Source organism: Rhinichthys klamathensis, unplaced genomic scaffold, assembly GCF_029890125.1.
Source record: "Rhinichthys klamathensis goyatoka isolate OS25496 unplaced genomic scaffold, OSU_Roscu_1.1 h1tg000467l_1, whole genome shotgun sequence".
NCBI lineage: Eukaryota > Metazoa > Chordata > Actinopteri > Cypriniformes > Leuciscidae > Rhinichthys > Rhinichthys klamathensis.
The window spans coordinates 657,532-677,500 of record NW_026606956.1 but is presented as its reverse complement, the minus strand read 5'-3'; the positions used below and the strand labels follow the sequence as shown (position 1 = coordinate 677,500).

Below are 19,969 nucleotides of genomic sequence, written 5' to 3'. Positions count from 1 at the left end.
TTTAGGTAATGAGTATACACAAATCATTTGGAGTCTTTTTATGTTCAATATTGCGAAGCAACATTGTATTCCAACGTTGTATTGTACAGTACCGTATTCAAGTGTATCAGAATACATGAATTTTAGAATAATCTGAAGAGTTTGGTTCCAAAACGCGATAAACGCCATTTTTAAAAAAAAATTAGTTACTGCAAAAATCAGTATTGTATCTGGTTGGTATTGAAAAGTCAATGTTTAATTTTAAGTAAAATGCGATATCCGCCGTGTTATTCTGTCATGTTTTCTCCCTTTCTTTCCAAACCGCGACAAACGCCAGTCTCCCTTCTCTGCAGAATGCGATATATCCGCTTTCAACCAATCACAACGCACCATTCCACGCAATGTAAACAGTAACGGCAGCGCCTTAAATACACCCGGCTTCCTAGTTTTTCTTATCTATTTTGTACTTTTCGATTAACAAACAAACAAAAAAAATGAATAATTTTTGACGTCATTGATGAACCTGTGGTTGTTTCTGCGGTGGGTAACAAACGTAAGGCATCGAAATCGAATCATTTACATGAGGAGATTAAGAAGATGAGGCACTCGGGAGGAGGAAAAATGTTTTCAATCTTCTTTACAGTTCTTAATAAAAATATTATACTAATAAACTTACGTTGTTGTGTATTTTCAACAGTTTCAATATGAAAAAAAAAACTTTTATATTGATTCAATGGATTAATTGCATTTTGAATTAAAAAAAAAAATGGATTTATTGCATTTTGGGGAAAAAAATAATCCGTTTTTATAATAAATCTTTGAAAATCAAAACCTGGATTTTAATTTTTTTTTTTATTATGACCTACAAATGCTATGTGAAAGTTTGAAACAGAAAATAGTGGTTTTCATCTTTCCACTTTCTTGGTAAAGAAAACACATTTTTACTCAAATTAATCTAAATGGATTTGTTGCGTTTTGGAACCAAACTCTTTTTGGAGTTTGGAACCAAAGTTTTGAGGCATAAAAAAAAAGATTTCACTGGCATGTTGGCAGAACGTTGTTCTAAGAAGATTTCGGAGATGTACAAGTGCTCATTATGACAAAAATCCATCTTACCTCTAGCACTTTTTTTTGCATTTTCCTCCTACAGATGAAAGTGACATGAATCATCGCTGGTTTTCAGCTAGAACAGGAAGTGCACACTTACCTTTGGATTCTCAACAGGCTCTGCGTTCTGCGCCTCCATCCTCCTTTGCTCCTGACTTACGATTTCCTTCAAGTATTCGTTCACCTTGAAAATGAGCAAAAGTTTTTGAGCTTCTATATATTAGTTTATATACAAGTCACCACAATTTTTTTTTTTCAAAACAAACAACGGAAAATAAATTATTGTTATATTATTTAAATATTAACTTAAAATCTCAGGGTACTTCAAGTTAATATGTATGTGTATTATAAAGGTGTTCAGCTGACAAAAAAGTTTAGGAATCCCTAAATTATATTATAATATATCATATTATATTATATTATTAATGATATCATTAAAATGTAAACAATAATTTGGGGTAATTGTTTAATAATTGCATTATTAAATGGAGATATTTTTGTAGATTTGTTGTATATATTCAAATGTTGTATTGTTTATGGCAACATAAGTCAACAACAAAAGGAAGAGAAATTGCCTTGCAGTCTCTCATGGTTTGCTCATGGTCTGTTTAGCATGTGTGTGTACATTTGAGGTAATGTCTTGATTTAGGCTGCCTGTACAGCTGGCCTGCAAGGGAATGTAAACATAAGTCGAAATGCCCTCAGAAATGATACGTGCCAATGAGGAAATATCCAGTGTGCCAGTCTTCAAATGCAACAATACTCTGACTGTTTTAAAGGTTTGTTTAAGATGATGATCAGGCACAGTTACAGATAAATGTAGGACATTAAGACCTTATTCATCCAGCTGGTGACCGCATCCTCTGTGTCATAGGGCACATCTCCGTCTGGGTAGTCGGTGGAGTATTGCTGCATGCACGCCATCACCTTCTCCACGCTCACCGTCTCCACGGTGTATGCCATCATCAGCGTGTCAATCATGGCCAAGTGGGCGCTCTGTGAACGAAAATTAATAAAAGATTGTTTAAAACTGTTAAATTGCTGACACAGGCCCATTCTCCCGAATATACATACTGACAATTGTCCCTCTCTCGGTTGGCAGCTAGTCATTCCTCTCTGGAGTTTGTTGCCCTGGAAACGGCAGCATCCGTCCCCTGTTGCTCGACCCAATTAGAGATAATCTTCCCTGAGATAGGACAGTCGCTCCTGCTCTTTCTTGGGGGCCCATCCTTTCTCAACATTATTAATATAATATCCTGTACATGACGAGTGAAAATGACAGGTGTGACCTCCATTGAAAAAAAAAAATAGGGATGTAGATTCTAAAGAATCGAATGATTTAAATACTTAGTGGTATTTAATGAGTAAGCTGTATGGCTTGATTCACATTAGGGACATTGGTTTGGGAAGCGGACTTACACTGAGTTGTATGTTTTTAATTCGCTTAAATGAACCAACACATAAGAGTCATTCGATCTTGATTGAAACTAAACTTGTTGTGCTGTAGGTTTATGATTCACTTTAAGGTACCAGCTCATAAAGGTGCGTCACATTAACAACATTTCGGCAACATTTTGTGACAAAAAAGGTCCATTGTCTATTGATAGTGATGTAAGAGCACGGCTCACACAGAAGTCACTTTCAAACCAAGCAGCTTCCTGTCGGTCAGCGCAGATAGTCCATGTGAAGCAACTCTTCAACCCAACTAGAAATCTACATGGAGAAATCTTTCGCTGTCACGGAAAATTCCAGATCGTGTGGATTCCTATAGAAATGACTGGATTTTTTATTTTTGGAAACAATGGTTAAAGGGTTAGTTCGCCCATTTAAGACATGAAGTTGTATGCAATCCTTACCAGCACTATAGTGCATACACACTGACCCACTCTGTTCTCACCTCCCTGGTCAGAGTTCTGGCCGCTGGAAGTTTTTCAATAAAGTACTCCTGGTTATTTTCCGGGGCCACAAAACTGTGCGTTTTTACGTGAAAAAAATTCAAAATTCATACCTCAGTTTTAATCGGCACTATTTTCTATCCATTTCTATCAATCCGCGCTGCTGTAAACGTCAACAGTGCGCACGTTCCGATCAGCTGTTGATAGCGCGACTCGCTGACAACATGTCTGACTGCGAAACTTCTGATGATGAAACCAATTTTAGCACAATCCCAGACAGATCAGATGATGAAAGTAATTTTAGCACAACGACAATGTTATTGATTGCAACAAAAAAACTCAATTGTGTGTGTGTTCAATCAAATAGTTTTCTCAGCAAATTGTACCAATATCCCTATAGGCTATACAGTTTTTATATTAGACATCTTTTCACGTGTTTTATAATGGAGTCTAAACATCAGCTTGTTTACCGTACAGTTTAGACATGGGATCATAAAGTTAGTAGCAGTAAATAGAGCTTACCCGTGGTACTGGTACAGCAAAACTCTTTAATTTTCCTTTTCCTCCTTGGTTGGGGATGTAATCGTCTTCGCTGAAGTGAGCACTACACACACGAAAATCCTTTATTCTGGATATTTTAGCTCCCGCAGAGTAGCCTGATCGGAACGTGCGCACTGTTGACGTTGACAGCAGCGCGGATTGATAGAAATTTGGATAGAAAATAGTGCCGATTAAAACTGAGGTATGAATTTTGACCGGCGTGTTTTTTGTGTGGTAAATGAATCAAGCTTTGAAATGCAAATATTTTTTTCACGTAAAAACGCACAGTTTTGTGGCCCCGGAAAATAACCGGGAGTACTTTATTGAAAAACTTCCAGCGGCCAGAACTCTGACCAGGGAGGTGACAACAGAGTGGGTCAGTGTGTATGCACTATAGTGCTGGTAAGGATTGCATACAACTTCATGTCTTAAATGGGCGAACTAACCCTTTAATGTGAGTGACCACGCCTTACGAGTCATTCATTCAGGAATTGGGCTACACTGGTGGCGGTGTATGTTTTTGATTCACTAAAATGAACTGGTTCATAAAAATCATTTTCTTGGTAATTGGACATACTCTCTGTTTAGTGCTGTAGATTTAGTCCTCATCAACTTGCGAGAACCGGTAACATAAAGATGTAAAGATAAGAGTGCTTACTCACAGTGTCTAATAACACTATCGACATTGCCCTCAATTTATCCATTTACAATAAACAATTAAGCAAAACAACGGATCATCTCCATCACGGTCACCATGTCCTCTGGGTACAACAAGCAAATGAAAAATGAACCCCCCCCATCTAGACCACAAATTAAAATGTGGCTGTCTTGTTAAAAGCCTTGTGTTCACAGAGAGACAAGACACTCTAGGAGGATATTGATTTTGTTTCAGTGAAAGCAACCCTCAGTGAAAGGACTGGTGGGTAAACAGTGAATCAGAAAACATTGCAAGAAGAGTTGAGCACATCTAATAAACAGTGTTCACGTGACTGTAGTTCCAGCTGACTGACTGACTGATGTTTTTAAAACAATAAACCATCATTGTTAATTTGTTAGCTTGCTAAGCGTTCCTTAATGCCTGATACAAGGTTGTTTATTTAATTGTCATTATTTTATATAAAATTATTTTTGATTTATTTAAAGGAACACTCCGACTTTTTGGGACTTTAGCCTATTCACCTTATCCCCCAGAGTTAGATAAGTCCATACATACCTTTTTCATCTCCGTGCGTGCTATAAGTCTGTTTGACGCACCCACCGCTAGCCTAGCTTAGCACAAAGACTGGATGTAAATGGTTGCAGCTAGCATACTAATCCAAATAAGTGACAAAATAACGTATAAATACTGGGAACTATATTCTCTGAAGGCGAAGCACTGCTACTTGGGCGGAGTGATAACCGCAGCACCTGAGACGAGCCGTGGTGAGGAGCAGAGAGCGCGTCTCAGGTGCTGCGGTTATCACTCCGCCCAAGTAGCAGTGCTTCGCCTTCAGAGAATATAGTTCCCAGTATTTATACGGTTAAAATATGTCTGTGTCTCATGTGACTTTGTTTTTTGTCCACTCTGTGACTATACAAATCACAACATGTAAAGAGGAAAATGTTTCCGTTATTTTGTCACTTATTTGGATTAGTATGCTAGCTGCAACCATTTACATCCAGTCTTTGTGCTTAGGTAGGCTAGCGGTGGGTGCGTCAAACAGACTTATAGCACGCACGGAGATGAAAAAGGTATGTATGGACTTATCTAACTCTGGGGGATAAGGTGAAAAGGCTAAAGTCCCAAAAAGTCGGAGTGTTCCTTTAACACAAAAAAGCAACAAAAAACCCCGTACAATTAAAATAATAAAAAAATATTTGTGTGTGTGTGTGTATATATAGTAAGCAAAAATTCACAGCACATTTATCATTATTTCATTTACAGCATATTTCTCGTTGTATATGTAGAATACTCTTAATGCAGATGTTATAACTTACACTTCTAAGCACTGCTGTTTTTGCTGCCTGGGAAACGTTCAGGGCTTTCTCTGTAAATCTGAGCGCTCGTTCAGCTGAACAGGTAGTTCTCAATGCCACAGCGCAGCTTTTCTGTCACATCAGATGAGTATGAATGCGGTTAGATGGAAAGATTCACTCTGATGGACCTCAGTGACACTGAGTTATGCTGTTCAGTCAGCAATTTTTCTCACTTGAGTGGGTCTGATTTCCTCTCCGCATGAGCTGTGACACTCCCACGTCTCATCGCAGGAAAAAACACGAGGACGGTCTGTTGCATAAGAGCTGGGCTTCTCGTTTAAGCGGATTACATTTATAAATCCTTTTACTGATTAAAAATTGTTCAGTTTGAATGGGTGTTAATGGTCAGATTGTGTGTAATGATTTGATCTTCTGGCTTGAGAAAAAGTCTGTTCATAATAGCTTCAAATCAATAGCTCAATGGTTTATTAATTTTGGGGCTTTTTTATGATGACAGCAAGATAGGGAATGAGATCGACAGACGTTGCAGGTTGGATTTGAACCTGTGTTTCTTATGTGAGCACCAAACATGTCTGAAGTAAAAATTACCCATGAAGTGTTTTCTTCTGTACTAATAACTTCCTAAAAAAAAGTATTTTCAAATCATGCATTTATAATCATGTTCCCGTTGAAGATCTAAAACAAACAGCCCACAAATAGAAAATTAGGCTGTTATATAATGCAAAACCCGTGTGTCCACAAAAGCAACATCTTCATATTTATCTGTCCTTTTAGAAAGAAGAAACTGTCCTGTAATGAATTTCTCATAAAGCACTGCCCATTGTTTCTACTCCCAGCAGTCACTGCTCTGCACGGCATCACGAATGCACACAAAAATACCAACATATGGGTAGGGCTGCATGATTGATGGAAATGAAACCAACATCGTGATGCAATTAATGAAACTCAAGGGAACTATTTAATAGGAAAAAAACACACACACACACACACACACACTGTATATATATATGCATATTTGACCACAAATGTTCTTATTATATCAATATGACTATAAATAAATTCTTAGGGATGCACCGATATGAATATTTTGTCTGATACCTATAATTCTTTATATTAGAAAGCCGATAACCGATATACTGGCCGATAAATCTAAATCCAAATTTGTATAAACATTTTTATTACAATTTTATGTAGCCTATATTGCAGACTTAACGATAACGATAACATTAAAACTGATCATATATCCGCTGATACCAATATAGTGGCCGATATATCGTGCATCCCTAATCATTTTAATTCTAATTTTTCTTATTTCATAGCCATATTGATATATAAATCACATTTTTAACCAAATTGTGCAGCCCTACAAACAATCACAGCAAATCTAAAAAAAAAAAATATTAAAACGAAAATCTAAATTAAAATGTTTCTACAAATTGTGCAGCCCGACATCTAGGTGAGGAAACGACATAATTTTAATTTTTTGGTCAAATAATGCATTAAATATTTGTTTGCTTCAGAATTGTGGGTAATTAAGAAAAACTATTAAATATGTAATAGACTATACACTGATATGCCATACACTACATACACTGATTAACACATACACATACACTGATTAACACACATACACAACATACACATACACTGTGTCAGGCTCCTTATTTTGGGAATAATATCAAAATATTAGCTTTAATATACTAAATATTCCTTATTAGCTTTAATATACTATCTTTATTTTACTAGCAAAATATTAGCTTTAATATACTGAATAAACCAATCTTTGGCCTACAATGCTGAAGATAATAGAAAAATTAAATCTACATTTTCTTTAAGATTTCCTTCCTTTAAGAAGGAAACGAACTCGTCTTTGTCCTAAATTTAAGGCTGGACAATGCTGATGAGACATACCAGCCGTGGCCGCTAAAAAACAGCACTGAAACGTTAGAAACGGCTCTATGTAAACAGGCTTTTGTTGGAGTCGGGCTGAAAACATGCTCCTCTGGGGCTCCCTCACCACTCCAAGACAGCCAGAGAACTAAATCAAAGGCACACAACCACATTTCTTCCTTTCGAGTGGACCTATTGGTGAAACACCTGCCTAGACGCTCTCATCTGAGCGAAACCAAAAGGCACATCAAATATTGTAAGCATTTAATATTTAAGATAAGAGAAAGTGATTTCCTGTCATGTCGAGGTATATTTGATCTGCTGAGTCTGATTTTTGAAGAGAAAAACATCATAGCAGCCAGTCAAGAAAGACATGAGCTAAGCAAAAGGCCTGAATAATGCTGATATAGCTTTGTGCAACCTTGCCTTCTAATCCTCAATTTGAAGATTACTTTTACCTTGGCTTTTTGGATTTAAATTGCACTTTGCACTAATGGATCCACCTTGCCTCCCGCCTTTACATGGCATTGCTATGGCAACAGAGCATGTGTGAACAGTGGAGACGGGAAAGCGTCAGGCCGGCGTGCAGAGCTACAGCATTCAAACTGACCGTGACTGTTTGTGATGATGCAGCGCCGCTAGGATTTGATTGTCAAGTTTGTCTGGCTGTTGAATGAGGATTAATATGGGAATATCGACAAAAAGGAGTTGAAGAACTCTGGCTAGTCATATGAGAATAAACTGGAGCTGGAAGTATTGAAAAGTATAGTGCCATGACTTCACAGTTAGATAGAATTTGAGAAGAATCTCAAAAAGCGGGAAAGCAGAAAACACCCAATCACCATGCGTGCCCTGGGAGCCTTTGTCAGTACAGTAAAAATGATACGGATGCTCCGATCAGGATTTTTACAGTCAATGCGACTACTGATGACTAGACTACTTTATGTGACTTCTTGTCATCATGCTGATACCGATATCAGCCATTTATAATGGTAGGAAATCGGTAGATGTGTCGACTGTAAAAATCCTGACTGGGGCACCATCCCTTTCATTTACTCACCAACAAGCATCCAAATATAATACATTTACATTTATTCATTTAGCTGATGCTTTTATCCAAAGCGACTTACAATTGCTATATATGTCAGAGGTCGCACGCCTCTGGACACATTGGTGTCTCACAGTGAATTCGAACCCGGGTCTCTCACACCATAGGCATGTGTCTTATCCACTGGGCCATCACCACCCCATTCAGACTAACTATTCAACATAATAGTTAAAATTACAGAATAATTAAATGTACATGTCCCCAGTATATCACAATTATCTTTTGAAGAAATCCCCTTAATTATAGGAAAAATCTCAAAAAGCAGAAAACCAGGAAATACCCAATCACCATGTGCGCCCTGGGAGCCTGCGACAGTAAAGTAACAACTATGGCACAGAATGTTCTCAAATCAAATTTAAATACTAACAAGAACCTAATAACATAAAAAGTAAAAGAATAGTTCACCCAAAAATTTTAATTAGGCATCATTTACTCGGGACGCTCCAATCGATCGGCCACAGACCAGTCTCAGCCGATAATCACATTCTATGACTTGATCAGTAGTCACTAAATTTGCCCGATGTCACGAACCAATCGCAATTTCATGACGTAAAACCGTAAAAAGTCGCCAACGACGTGCATGCAAACAGTATTAGGCAATTGCGCCTCATTCTTCTTTGTAACTTTGCAAAAACATTTATAAACCATAGTATATCACACGTGTTTATTTAGAACAGGTTGTCTCAATTCAAACAAGCCCACACACAACATAACATGATATTTCATATAAAGCTTATATAAAGCTTGAATGATCGGGATCTGTATCAGCGGATCATGATGACAAGAAATCGGTAGTCGTATCGATCGACTGTACAAATCCTTATCGGAACATCCCTATTATTTACTCACCATCAAGCATCCACATGTAATATTTAAAATGACAGAAGAATTAAATGTACATTTCCCCAATAAATCAGAATAATCTTCTGAAGAAATTCCCTTAATTATAGGAAAAATCTCAAAAAACGGAAAACCAGGAAATACCCAATCACCATGTGCGCCCTGGGAGCCTGCAACAGTAAAGTAGCAATTATCACACAAAATACTTGAATTAAATGTAAATACTTCCAAGAACCTAATAACAAAAAGTACTGCCTCCATTCATGATCAACAAGCACTGATGCAGAGAGCCATGAAGTAGGTCAAGTGTGCAGACTGCGCTGGTTTGTGAATTATGCAGAAGTCTACGTCTCAAATGCAATACCTTTAGTTTGGGTTCATGCATGCATATGTATGTAAACTACATATAAAATATGTTATTGGACAGCTCAAATGGCTGGATGAAAACTAAAGGACTCAAAAGGTAGTCGCTGCATCGCTGTTCATTTTTTGTATAACGGCCAAGCATATTTCCTCAGAAAATGAAAAAAAAAAAATGTTCTCAGCACTGTCACATCATCAGTTGCCTACTACTGTGCATGTAAGTAAATAACATCCATCGCTGAGGAGCCCACAGCACTAAATGTGACTCTCTCTCATTGTCTGCCAGGGCTAGATATAGCATCATGTCATTAAGAGGCTGGATTCTTGCATCTCTGGTGTTATAATTTACACTTGTCAAAACATTCATTAGTCTTAATTAAGCACAATTCATTCTCAGAGTAACGATGCAGGTGAGCAGTTTGTATACAGTCTCATTACACAACAACATCATATATGAGGATATGGGTTTGTTAACAGAGGAAGTGTGATTACATTGTTTTACAATATATATAAAATATTCATTAAATATAAATATATAGTAGAAATTTTAATTAAATATAAAATTAACATTTATTTTTAAAATGCATACATATGCTATATACACTACAAAACATTATATATATATATAAAATAATAAAATAAATATATTTTATTTATTCATAAAATATATCAATTAAAAATATAATTAAACAAAACAATGCTGTTCATGTTTCAAAATACTTTTTCATATTTCACAATGTCAGACATATATATTTATTATAAATAATATTGTATATAATTAATATAATTTAAATAATTGTATATATTAGATAATAAATATATGCATATACTTTATTTATATCTTTAATATAACTTATAATATTGTATAGAAATTAAATATACAATTAAAATGCATATATATTATAATAAAAATCTACATGTTGTATCAGATCTATGTGCGCCGTAAAACTACATTAAACCCTTAACACAATGACTATTATGACATTTTTTTCTCAATTTTTTTCACTGTGGCGTGACTATGTGGGTGAGAGTGTGAGCTGCATATGTGTGCGTATGCATGTATTTTTGAGCGAGTCTATAATGTAGAATGAATGTGGGGTTGTGTGTGGGTGGGCGGCAGCTGCAGTAGCAAATACGATTCTTCAGTAGAGACTAGAGAGAGAGAGACAGAGAGGGAGAAAGCAGTAAAGACATTTTCCCATACAAGATTTGCCTTACATTTTTAAAACTAAAGCAAGAGTTAGATTTCCAAAACTTCTTACACAGTCCATCCAGCTCATGTGCAAACTAAGAATGTCACACTTACAATGTTAGAGCTATAAACACACCTATCACCGTCCAATGACGACAGAGGTCATTTACATATATTAAATGTCTTAAAAAGTCTTAAAGGTACAGTAGCAAAAATGCTGTTCAAATAGAAAGGTCAGAGAGAAGATGAAAAATGTTCACGTAAAACTAAATCATGACTGTTTTAAAGGGTTAGTTCACCACAAAAAAAAAAAAAATTCTGTCATTAATTACTCACCCGTAAGACTTTCGTTCATCTTCGGGAACACAAATGAACATGTTTTTACTTCTGAAAGATTTTTGTCCCTCCATTGACAGTCTACACAACTACCACTTTGGTGCTTCAAAAGTTCTTAAAGAGATTGTAAAACTAATCCAAATTAATTGATCAATTGCATTATATGTTGAACAGATTGAATTTAGGCTTTTATTCACATTTAAAAATTTATCAGCATAAACATTGATCAGCATAAACAGAACCTCAACGGTACTTGACACGTGAGAACAAACCTCATTGGTTCTTGCGGAAGCTCAAACGTGCTGCGTAACATGAGAATGATACTCTTTTTTTATCGCACGTCAAGCAAGCATGCTTGAGCTTCCGTTTATCATAACTGATGTGTGCGTTGATGAATGTTTATATATTAATAAAAGCCTAAATTCAATCTGTTCATCATATAAAGCAATCGAGTCTCTTTAGAAAATTTGGACTAAACCGCTCGATTCATATGGATTAGCTTTACGATCTCTTTTTGATCTTTTTGAAGCGTCTAAGTGGTAGTTGTGTAGCTGTCTAAGGAGGGACAGAACACACTCCCATTTATTTAAAAATGGGAAGATGAAGAAGATGAACGAAAGCCTTATGGGTTTGGAACGACATGAGGGTGAGAAATTAATGACAGAATTAAAAGTTTTGGGTGAACTAAAACTTGAAATCCTTACAAGTGGATTTAAATAAAATAAAGTTTATGCCAAAGCACTTTTACTTTCAAGAACATTTCAATGCACAAGCAGATGAAACTCTGATCACCTCACAAAACTCTGACAGGATTTGCCTCTCACATCCAAAATAGAAGCCACGCTGAATTATTGATGGTAAACCGCCGCAGTCGTTCAGTTGGTGCAGTCAAACCTTATTAATGTGTGTGGTTTCTGCAAAACAGCAGGACTCTGTCATCAAAACCAAAGCAGTGTCCTATCACCTTCATCCCAAAAGAACAGAGGAGATACAGTAAGCCAAGTAAACTGTCTCTAAATGTAGCATTTTTAGTGAATAAATATATCAGTATATTAAAGTAATGTTGATAACCAGTAATATTGAAAAGATATTGAGAATACGAATCCACTTCAGTAACAATTAAAAACGAGAATTGTTAACGATTAGTTTGTGTCCACAGTCCACACAGCTGAAATCTGTAGTAGTTTATCCACTTCCTTTCTGCACTTTTACAGTACTTGCATGTTCATTCATTGACACGTCTCCATGAGATGAGGGCTTTGAAAATTTTTGGTTTGACATGCGTTTCTGCCGCGGAATGCTGATCCTTGCTGTTCCCGTGTTTATTTTGGCGCTCGCAACTGGCAACTTTGCTGCGTGCCGTCTTATTTTATTAACAGTGGCGATCTCAGCAAAAAAAATCACTCGCAAATTAATATTTTTGGACCGTTTTAGTCACAGTATGGAGCCCTGTTTCTGTCACAATTTCTTAAAGTTAAACCGGACTTTTATTTTGACATGTTGCCATGTAGACCTTTGGATTTCTGTGTGTTAATGATATGACGATAGTTTTTCTCAAATAAAACTGTAAAATGCATGAAATCATGAAGAGTCATGAGAGAAGTGACATGAAGTGACTCTCAGAGCAGCTCTGGAGATGAAGTTCATGCATTCATGTCCTCATACAGTGAGAGGGCAGAGGCTGAAAAAACACTGCGAGCGTCACGCGTGCTTTAATTTAGTGTATGTGTGGTAAATGAAACCGCGCATCTGTGCCATTCAGAGACACGCAGAACATCCAGGGTTCATATTCAAATAGTCTTTTTGCGGTTTAATATTCACAGACACTAGTCTATATCGAGATTTTTTTTAAGTGTACTGACCTGCTTTTGATTTATTTATAAAAAAAAAAAATGGACAAATTCCGTGTTATACAGTAAATTCAGTTTTTAGGACTGGATTCCGAGATTCTGTCCGCATTTTCCACATTGCGGAAATCATAGAGCCCTAAATGCTGGCAGACTGACTAATAGACTAATAAACACTAATAGGCCAATACAATCCATAATTTCAGTGATGCAGGTTTTTGTGTTGCTATTTTTATCAAATTCACAAGCCAGACTCAAACCCACATTACCTAAATTAGCACCAATCGCCGCGCCAAAGCTCCAACATAATCTAGGGTTAACTTAAGGGATATTAGTTGAAAAGCCAAAATACAGCTAAGAAACTGAGATATGGGTCCTTTACGACACCTCAGTGAGTCTAATTCTGGCAATAATAACCCAACGGAAGCATAAAACATTTCTACACAATGATGTAATGACAGCAGCATTTTCTCAAAATGGGGCCGCCACAAAGCCATAGCCAAACAACCCACAGCGCGAGGCTAAACAGGTTAAAGTTGAGCACGGGAAGACTGACAGATCTCGTAGTCAGGCAGCTTACTGTAGCAGAGCTGGTGTAGAACAGCAGACAGATGGACGGCTTTCTGACGCTAATGAGGATTTGTGGCCTCTGAGTTCAAGGTGCTGAAACGTTCATTGGTCTGTAGAAGAGATCAAGCCATACAGGCCTGAATCAATGAGCGCAGCTATGCGTTCGGCTACATGCAGCAACAATAGCTCTGGTACTCTAAATTGTAGAGAAATAACTACCAGCCGAGCAATGTGATCATTTAATATAATAAAAATAATCAATTTGTCACGGGGAGCACAGAATATTGTAACAAGTATCATTATTGGCACTATGCAAAATCGTTATTCACGCAGCGAAGAGATTGTTTGCGATGATATGTGCTCCGTTGAGGCTGAGGAAGCCAGAGGCACAGCAAACAGCGGCGCGGTAATTAAATATCAACAGGAAGTCACTCACACAACAACAGCACTCTTTATATCTTTAAAGCAGATGCTATGAGCCCGAAATACGTCTTTAATTAAACACATTGACAAGATAAAAAACATAAAACAGAGAGCGAATTATAAGTTGTCTATCCAATGCACATTCTGGGCCTTTCAAAAGCTGCTTTTGGTTTAAAGACAACACGAAAGTACGAAACAACACATTTTACTTCAGTAATGTGACGCACTTCCTAGGGAGGCAAGATATATCTGTACCATATTGAATAGTGGGCGAAATTTAGAACACCTTTGTTGTCATCTATCGCTCACTTAAAGTGCTGTCGTCGTTAACTTAAACATTTCATTTTTATAAATAATGCTGAAATAAAATAAATAATAAATACTAGATGAAAAAAGTACTGTACTGACATTTTTTTAAATAAACAAAAATTTGAAATGTCGCCTTGGCAAGTAACTGAACTAAAAGTTTGTTGAACTACTAAAAATACTAAAACTAAAACACAAATCAAAGCTAAATAGAAACAACAACAAAAAAACGAATAAAGATGGCACAGAACAAAATGAACTAAAATGAAAACTGAAAATATAAAAATAAAAGCCAACTCAAAATATTAATAAATATTATAATAGTATATAAATAATAATAAAAATAACACTGGCTTAAACGTTTAGGAGTGTTTTTGAAACACTATTTATTACAAAATGAATATTCATTTTCATACTGTATAATAATCTTGTGATGGCAAAATTCATTTGTTGCATTCAAAATGATTTGATTGCAGTTTTTTACCGTTTTACTTTTTATTTATATAGACAAAATTGCATATAATTCATTTTAATATCGGTTATTTATCAGTAAATAATCAATTGGTTTATCGTATCGGGCATAATTTTAATATCAGCGCATCTCTAGTAGTATTTCTGCTTAACACAGAATAACAAATAATGTAGGTTGGGGGGAGAAATCCTCAAAAAAGGGGGCTCAAAGACTCAAATCCACGTAACCTACAATAGCACCAATTGCCGCGCCAAAGCTCCAACATAATCTAGGGTTTAACTTCAGGGAAATAAGTTGAAAAGCCAAAATTCAGTTAAGAAACTGAGATTTGGTCCTTTACCGACACCTCTGAGTCTAATACTGGCACTAATAACCCAAAGAAACATGTGTAAAAGGGTTCTCTCACCATCTGGATGGGTTTCTTTTGCAGGTCTCTCTCGGTCACCAGTCTCTCCTGGTCGGTGACGTACAGGCCCTTCTGAGCCAGAGCCTGGATGACGGCGTCATGACCCAGCAGAGGTTTGACGGCGTCGCTCTTCAGAATCAGACTCCCTGCTCGACAGTACAGCTCAGCCGACAGCAGCAGATCGGCCACTGGAGGCTTCAGGTGCTCCTGCTCATACTGGTCCCTGTAGAAGGGCTCTTTCAGGTCTTCTGGAACACTGTCTGCAGGATGACAGAACAACAGTTGCCGTTACATTGCTGCCATCTAAAGGTCCTGATATACTCACAGCGAAGTTCTTTTCCTTCTTCACTTAGGGGTAAAAATAAGTTCGAAATACGTGACCAGTGGTATACCGTTAGCAAATATCCCGACACAGATGAGAGTGGCGTTTAGATGAATATGTAAATATGTATATATTCCATGTCAAGGAATGCGGCGCCTCAGAGCCACACCTACCCATTACAAAATCACCATTGACCAATGAAGAAGAAGAAGAGGTTTTATTTATATAGCGCCTTTCCGTAGCTCAAGGTCGCTTTACATTGTGTTTACATTACAATACATTTACACACACACACATTACATAAGGGATACATACAGTCACAATAAACGAAATACATGTTAAATAGATATGTTTTTAACTGGGTCTTGAATGTAGCCACAGATGAGATATTTCGAAGTGTAAGGAGTGAATTCCATAATTTTGGAGCATTAACACTAAATGGCCTTCCACCTACTGTAGACAACCTGAAACGAGGGATGGACAATAAACCAAGTTCAGCTGATCTGAGAGACCGTGCAGGGCGGTAGGTTTAAAGTAGATCAGACAAATATGGGGGTGCAAGACCGTTTAATGCCTTAACCTGTTAAGCTTCAAGCCCACTTTTGAAAAATCCCCAGAAATGACATACCCAAACTAAAACAGATACAGTTCATGAACCCTTTGCACTAAAAGCACAAGTATGATCTCATTTGAAAGCTGACACCTGGTTGTTTATTGTAAATGTAGAATTAATTATTGTCATAATGAAAAAAACAATTTTAAATAGCTTCAAAGTTTTGTAAAGTTATTAGAAATTTATTTTTATGAAACATCTTCATGAAAATAAAATTGAAGTTGGCCCTGGAGCAATCTAGAAATGCACTGCAGCTAAAGCCACATGTCTGACCATTTTATATTTAAAATCTGAAAATGATAAGTATAAAGCTCTGTATTTAGTTAAATGTTTTTCAAGATCATGTCAAATTACTTTATTTTGATTAGACTCTATTAGCAAACTGATGTTTAGTCATCTTCTGAGTCATCCATTCAGTCTATTGTCTCTATTGTTTTGTGGTGCCCCATTCAGTCTCAGTCTCCCCTGCACACATCTACACCTCTCCAGACTGGTTATTATGGCTCTAAATATGCATTTCTTTTGTCTGCATTATAGCTACTAACGACTGGCTATTTACAAGCTATTCATAGGGTTTCAAACCCTAATTTCTTTTATCAAAGTTCTCACTAAATATTTGAAACTGGTATCAAATGCACTGAAACATTTCAGTAAGCATTCCTATTGAGAAAAAAATCATAAAACAATAACTGCTCGTGGCAGGTGCGCCTGGGCTCGCTAGCATGTTAGCTTAGCACACCATCAATACACGACCATTTATGAGATTAAAACTATGTTTGCGCTCCAAACTCACTATATAACGCAAGTCTAGTGTTTTAAATAATCTTCTGTGATCTAACTTGGCTTCAGATAAAAAAAAAATCAGACAGAAAATGTATTATTTAGTGTTCTGAACGATGATGAAATCTATGTCGATTAGCATTACATTATAAATATAATCTATTATTATGAAATACCTGGCATGGCTTGAAGAACACAGGTAACTCAAATATCATTGCAATCATGTTTATTGTCTTCAAAACATCTTTATCTGCATGTTATAGCGATCTCTGTACTTTCTGTATCACTCAGTGACGTCCTGGAATGTCACATGACTATGGGTCTTCTTCATGATCCATATATGGACTTTTATTGGACATAATAGCGCCCCCATGCTATTGGTATGAATGGAAAGCACAGCACATCTCAGTAAGAAGCGATCATTATGATTACATCGACGCATTTGGGTATAAATTCAATAAATATTATTCCTGTCTATAGAAATATGATGTGAATCTATGAGAATATATCAATATTTCTCCACATCTGCACATTGTTGAGCTAAAAGCCCTCAGGGACGTTGTTTTGTGAATCGCTGTCATGACGACAGCACGGAGTGTTTTTTATGAATGGACCAGCTGACGCTCATAATTCATATTAAAGGTATCGACTCATTTTTTTCATTTCATAACTCCTGACACAAATTAAGACATAACTGTCACTATAAGTTTCTCAGAATACAATAGTGGTCAAATACTGAATCTTGAGTCTTATATCTTTTTAATGATGTATAGTTTGTCAAGGTATAACATTAAATCTGATAGTATATTTGAACTAAATAAAAAAAAAAACGCTTCAGTGCGCCGACGCTCTGGAGAAGGTTAAGAGGTTAAACGAACGAAGCAATACCTTAAAGTGAATACGTGATGCCACGGGTAGCCAGTGAAGCTCATGAAGCAGAGGAGTAATGTGAGCAGAACGCCTGGCGGAGGTGAGAACTCTTGCTGCTGAGTTTTGAACATACTGTAGTCTTGCAATAAGTTTTGTGGGCAGACCAAGAAATAAAGCATTGGAATAATCTAGCATCCAGTGCTTGATGTCCCTGATACATGCAGTGAGTGAGTCAGGCAGGGATGGCCTATCAGAGCTGGTGGTGAGATAAATTTGAATGTAATCATTCATCAGCATAGCAGTGGAATTGAAGTCCATGCCTGTGTATGATGTTACCAAGTGGATGTAGATGATGAACAATAGTGGACCAAGAACTGAACCTTGAGGAACACCCTGTGTGAGTGAAGCAGTGGCAGAACTATGACCTTGTATGCTGATATAATACTTTCTGTCGCTGATATAGGAAATGAGAGCTGAACCAGTGATGCCGATATCAGAAAGCCGAGAAATAAGTCATTCATGGCAGACTGTGTCAAAAGCAGTGCTTAGATCGAGGAGCATCAAGATGTTTATCAACCCTGAATCCATGGACAAAAGAATGTCGTTAACCACACGCAGAAGAGCAGTTTCAGTGATGTGTGATGGGCGAAAACCTGACTGAAAAGGTTCAAAAAGACCATTTACATCCAAATATGATCGCAATTGCGAAGCAACAACCTTTTCAAGGATTTTGCTTAAAAATGTTAAATTTGATATCGGTCTGTAATTGTCCATTCAAGTCCGAATGGGGGTCACAGCAGCCGTTTTTAATTCTGCTGGGACAATAGCGGAAGCCAAACTACAGTTTATCATATGCGTTATGAAGGGTGAATGACAGTACAAAGGTGTTTACTAGCCGGAGCAAGCTGTTTCGAGCTCCTGAAGAACTCCAAACGAACTTCGTTTTTTGCCTGATTTTGTTCAAAATGATGTCACACCTGCTTTTTCATACTGTACATTACAATGCTGTGATGCCTAAATTCACTAGTAGCATTTAGAAAGATTGATTTTAGTTTATTATTTATTTAGACAATAGTATAGAATTGTAACAGCTATTTATTGTTTTTTCGTCCATAACTTAAATACATAATTATCGGCTTATCGGCATTGGTATTTAAACCTAAATAGTACATGATATTCATCATATTAACCAGTCCCTCCAGTTTTCCACGGTTCCGCGATAGCGAAACACAAAAACCAACCAATATATACCACTTGACTGCAAAATAATTGCAAACAGCACAGTACTACTTAAAGTTATTGACAAATTTGTATAAAGTAACATGTATGAATGAGAAAATAAGGTACAAAATTCACATGCAGCATTTAAAAAGATTGATTTAAGTTTTTAGTGGTTTACTTGTTATATTTAATCAGACAAAATAGTACAAAATTGTATTATCGGCTATAACAAAAATAATTATCAGCTTATCAGCATTGGTATTTAAATCTAAATACATAATATTCATCATATTAATCAGTCCCACCAGTTTTTCGCAATTCCACGTTTGTGGAAAAGGCAAAATCGACAAAATGTCATTATTCGCAATTTAACTACTTTCAGTTATTGACAAATTTGTGTAATAAAATGCATGAATGAGAAAATAAGATGTGAAAAATAAAAATATGGAATTAGCGGTAGCCCACTTGCACTGTTCTTATTTTTGAAACCAAAAAAATAAGTAATAATTTCAAAATTAACGATATGTTATTTAAAAGTTTTTGGTAATATAAAAAAATAAGCTTTCTGCATTTTGCTCGTTTTGACATGTTCTAATTCTGGAAATTACTGCCACAAAATGTTACATTTTGACTGCAAAATGCAATTTGAAATTTATTAATATTACTTTTTGCACTCATATCATAGCAGACAGCTGAGTCGGCGAGATTTTTTTTCTGAATTTCAAAGATCTAAGTACTTTTCATCTCCAGAACAGCTAAAGATAGATAAAACTCAGCTTGGTGTTTTCCGATCCTCGGTGCAAGTCTCATTTACTCTCACCCGGGAAGATGAGGAAAAGGAGAAAGCCCTTAAAGGAAGCGAGGTCTAGCGGTGTCTACCACACAGCTACAATATCAAAAATATCATTATCA

At 36.5% G+C, this 19,969-nt stretch overlaps 1 protein-coding gene across 1 annotated transcript in view; it reads right to left on the bottom strand.

Moving 5' to 3' along the window:
- camsap2a (calmodulin regulated spectrin-associated protein family, member 2a) overlaps window positions 1–19,969 on the bottom strand; it is a 45,098-nt gene that overhangs the window by 17,071 nt on the left and 8,058 nt on the right. The window contains exons 2-4 of the mRNA XM_056236824.1: window positions 15,252–15,511; window positions 1,921–2,082; window positions 1,187–1,270 (exon numbers count right to left, since the gene is read on the bottom strand). Coding sequence (XP_056092799.1) covers window positions 1,187–1,270; window positions 1,921–2,082; window positions 15,252–15,511 — 506 coding nt within the window. The remainder of the gene's footprint in view (window positions 1–1,186; window positions 1,271–1,920; window positions 2,083–15,251; window positions 15,512–19,969) is intronic.